This window comes from Electrophorus electricus, chromosome 15, assembly GCF_041902795.1.
Source record: "Electrophorus electricus isolate QZ-2024a chromosome 15, ASM4190279v1, whole genome shotgun sequence".
Taxonomy (NCBI): domain Eukaryota; kingdom Metazoa; phylum Chordata; class Actinopteri; order Gymnotiformes; family Gymnotidae; genus Electrophorus; species Electrophorus electricus.
In genome coordinates this window covers 26217685-26222500 of record NC_137511.1, presented here as the reverse complement: position 1 = coordinate 26222500, position 4816 = coordinate 26217685, and the positions used below count along the sequence as shown (strand labels likewise).

Sequence of the window (4816 nt, the reverse complement as noted above, 5' to 3'; positions counted from 1 at the left end):
TGTGTGTGTGTGTGTGTGTGTGTGTGTGTGTGTGTGTGTGTGTGTGGGTGTGTGTGTGTGTGTGTATCAGAGAAGGAACTGGTTCAGGGTCTGTGTGTGTGTGTGTGTGTGTGTGTGTGTGTGTATCAGAGAAGGAACTGGTTCAGGGTCTGCTACAACAAGCTCTGGCAGATCTACTTCCCTCCACCCACCAGGAAGAGCAACTCCCCTACACTATGCAGACTGAACTGTCACTTCCTGAGCCACCGTTAGGACTGTTCCTCCGGAAACGAAGGCTGAGAAGGCAAGGGTCCCCTAACACATGATACACAGGCTCTAGTCCAAGACTCGAATTCTCTAATTCTAACACCCCACTCTGTAATATTCATTAGACCAATCTTCACTAACGTCAGTGATGACAGCACATTTTTAAATGTGAAATGTGTTTTTCAGATCCTAAAACTATCATCTGTATTTTCACAGTTCATGTTCTGCTCAGGAGGTGGTGAATGAGAAGCCAGGTAATATCCATCTATCCTTCCATCTGTTAGTATCTCCCAGCAGTCTCAGGATAGAGAGCGTAGTCCAGGACTGAGAGAGTTGTGCGTCCAGGACTGGCTGATAAACGCAACGCGACCTTTATGTGAAATGTACTCAAACACACTCTTTGGACATTTAAGCCTCTGAAAGAGTCTGTAAAGAACACACTGGTTTAGGTAGCAGAACGTAACTGGGTAACGTAACGGAGACTGAGAGAGGGGACAGGCGTGGGACAGTCTTTGATTAAAATGACCCTCCACTGCTCATTAGCGCAGGAACACAATACAGGAGGAACAGTGAACATACTACATAACAAACCAGCCCGGTTCACTAACAGGAGCTGGTACAAACACACAAGTGTCTCTAAATGAGGATGGTAACGAGGAGCTGATAGGCTGGGACAGGCACCAGCTGAGCACTGATAGGGTGCCACTGAATGAGGGATAAGTTACTGCAGTTTGAATTTCCACTCGACGGCCAGTTCTTTTCCACAGATATCTTGCACTTACTAGACACAAACACCTTAATGGTGCGTTTGTTAGGGGAATAGTGACAGACCAGGTGTGCGTACGGCGGGTTAGGTTCTACCCCACTCTTCACGGATCAGTAGAGCGGTGTCGGATCATCTTCAACACAGCAGTGAGGCAGACATGATAGTGACCAGTAGAGGGCACCATGCTGGTGTTTGTAGACCAGCGCCGATCCAAACAACACAGCGTGGACGACAGCTTGTGCACAAGAGCGCGGGCTCGAACTGTACGCCTACGAGGCGCCTACGTAAGAGAGGTGGTCTCATGGCAACGCTGGCCTAAAGGCGGGACTGCTAACTGGGTCCTATCAACAGTCCACAAATGCCTTTAGACTCCAGCCAGCTATAGAGTTTGTAAACGTTTGTAAAGTTTCTCAAAGTTGGTAAAGGAAGATATTTTAGAGTCATGTTTGTGGTTCGAGAAGGGTCTTATATATGCACAGTGAAGAAACTACAGCTAAATGCCGGAAGCTTCAAAGGGGCGGTTTCAAAGGAAGAATGTACTGTGTTGGCACGCCTCCTCCTGATTTGTCAGATGGTAGAAGTTCTGCAGACTGGACACAAGCTTTCTGATTTCATCCTGCACATCAGAATGTGGACAGCTGATCTGGAATCAGCACCAGTTAAACGTGTTGTGAAGTTTGGGCATCAGAGGATGCATGATTTAGCATATATTAGCATAAATTATGTGTTAGCATGTGCTAGCAGTCAAGCTCCTAATATGTACATGTGGTAGTTATCGCAGAGACCTCGTTAGTGGGGAGAGGAAACAGTGTAAAAACAGTGGTGTGTGTGTGTGTGTGTGTTCACAGTGTTGTGTGTGTGTGTTCACAGTGTTGTGTGTGTGTGTGTATGTGTTCAGTGTTGTGTTTGTGTGTATGTGTGTTCAGTGTTGTGTTTGTGTGTGTATGTGTTCACAGTGTTGTGTGTGGGTATTCACAGTGTTGTGTGTGTGTTGACATTGTGTGTGTTCACAGTGTTGTGTGTGTGTTGACATTGTTGTGTGTGTTCACAGTGTTGTGTGTGTGTGTGCTCACAGTGTTGTGTGTGTGTTCACAGTGTTGTGTGTGTGTGTGCTCACAGTGTTGTGTGTGTGTTCAGTGTTGTGTGTGTGTGTTCACAGTGCTATGTGTGTGTGTTCAGAGTGCTGTGTATGTTCACAGTGTTGTGTGTGTGTGTTCACAGTGCTGTGCATGCATTCACAGTGTTGTGTGTGTTCACAGTGTTGTGTGTGTGTGTGTGTGTGTGTGTGTGTGTGTTCACAGAGAGGATTGGTGAGGCCGAGGTGCTCCAGGTTCACACAGCTGACAGTCAGAACATCAGCAGCCATGACTCAGCAAATCAGCATGAGCAGAGTCACTAACACACACACAATGACTCAACAAATCAGCACAAGCACAGTCGCTAACACACACACACAGACAATGACTCAGTATGTCAGCATGAGCACAGTCGCTAACACACGTGCACACACACACACACACACACATGCATTGGCTCAGCATGTCAGCATGAGCTCAGTTGCTAGCACAAAGCACACGCACACACACAACAACAAACAAATACATGCATGCATACACACACACACACACAACACACACACACACAATGCCTCAGCACATCAGCATGAGCACAGTCGCTAACACAAACACACACATACACAAACAATGCCTCAGCACATCAGCATGAGCAGTCGCTAACACACATGCACACACACAACAAACACACACATGCATGCATATACACACACACACACATGCACGCATGGATCCATACAAACACACACACACGCACAATGCCTCAGCACATCAGCATGAGCAGTTGCTAACACACACACACGCACAACAAACAAACACATGCATCCATACACACACACACACACACACACACACACACGACTCTGCACGTCACCATGAGAATAATCGCTAACACACTCATGCGCACACACAACCACAAACACACACATGCACGTATACACACACACACACACACACACACACACACACACACACACACAAAGAACACACACAAGAATTTTTAATTACTTGTGCTTTTTTACACAAGTTGTTATTCAACAGTACTGTTTACACCTTGTTTATACTCCTTGTTTACACCTTGTTTTGTTTTGAGTATAGTGAAGATATTTCAGCTCATTCTTGCTCTGGCTCAACACACTGAAGTCTGATATTAAGAGTCTGGTATAAGGAGTCTGATGACACACACACAGGTATCTGAGGATGGCCGCACCACACCCACAAAAGCTTCGGATGTTTTCAGTAATTAAACAGTGAGGTTGTTTATTCTGGTCTTATTTAGCTTTTATTTCAGCACAGCTGTGTACTTACACTATTAAAGCAGACTAAAATACACCATGTGTGAAAATGACACGTTCCTGCAGTTTGGAGACGGCAAAACATTAATCATGATTTTCTATCTTTGACTTTCATGAACTTAAATGAGCAGCTTCAGTAAATTACTGGTTTTCCGTATTCGATTTGAATGTTTATTTTCTAAAGCCATTACAGTGCCTGCATAAGTACGAACGTTTTCATATTTTGTTGTTTTACATCCTGGAATTGAAATGAACTTAATTATATGTCATGAATCTACAAGAACTACTGAAGTATGAGGAAAGTCAATATAATTTGCATAATTATTCCCACATGTAAAGAGATCACATCTTCATCAACATTTAGTCTGGTGCCACTAATTGCCATCAAAAATCCTTAAATTATCTGAACTGTGTCAACATGTCTGAAATTAAAGTGTCATGTGAGGTCAAAATAAACACACCTAGTCCATGTCCCAGAGTTTAAACACACACACACACACACACACTCACATATGCATGCACACATATGCACACATAGGCACACACACACAGACACACACAAACTCACATATGTACGCACACTCACACATGCACACACTCACACACACACACACAAACTCACATATGTATGCACACTCACACACACACACACACTCATATATGTATGCACACACTCACATATGCATGCACACATATGCACACACACACACACACAAACTCTCATATGTACGCACACTCACACATGCTCACACACACACACACACACACTCACACACTCATATATGTATGCACACACTCACATATGCATGCACACATACACACACACACAAACACATATGTACGCACACTCACACATGCTCACACACTCACTCACACACTCATATATGTATGCACACACTCACATATGCATGTACACATACGCACACATATGCACACACAGACACACACACAAACTCACATATGTACGCACACTCACACATGCTCACACACACACACACAAACTCACATATGTACGCACACTCACACATGCTCACATGCACACTCGCACACACTCATATATGTATGCACACACTCACATATGCATGCACACATACGCACACACTCACATATGCATGCACACATACACACACACACAAACTCACATATGTACGCACACTCACACATGCACACACACACACACACACACACACACTCACTCACATACACTCATATATGTATGCACACACTCATATATGCATGCACACATACGCACACACACACACACACACACACAAACTCACATATGTACGCACACTCACACATGCACACACACACACACACAAACTCACATATGTACGCACACTCACACATGCACACACACACACGCACACACACACACACACTCACATATGTATGCACACACATGCATGCACACATACGCACACACACGCACACAC

The 4816-nt window shown here is 44.5% G+C and overlaps 1 protein-coding gene across 1 annotated transcript in view; it reads left to right on the top strand.

The window, feature by feature from the left end:
• Positions 1-3836, top strand: part of tbata (thymus, brain and testes associated) — a 14206-nt gene extending 10370 nt beyond the window's left edge. Inside the window, exons 7-9 of the mRNA XM_081697881.1 lie at positions 130-283; positions 463-500; positions 2314-3836. Of these exons, the coding sequence (XP_081554007.1) occupies positions 130-283; positions 463-500; positions 2314-2411 (290 nt within the window). The 3' untranslated portion in view covers positions 2412-3836. The remainder of the gene's footprint in view (positions 1-129; positions 284-462; positions 501-2313) is intronic.
• The last annotated feature ends 980 nt before the right edge of the window (positions 3837-4816 follow it).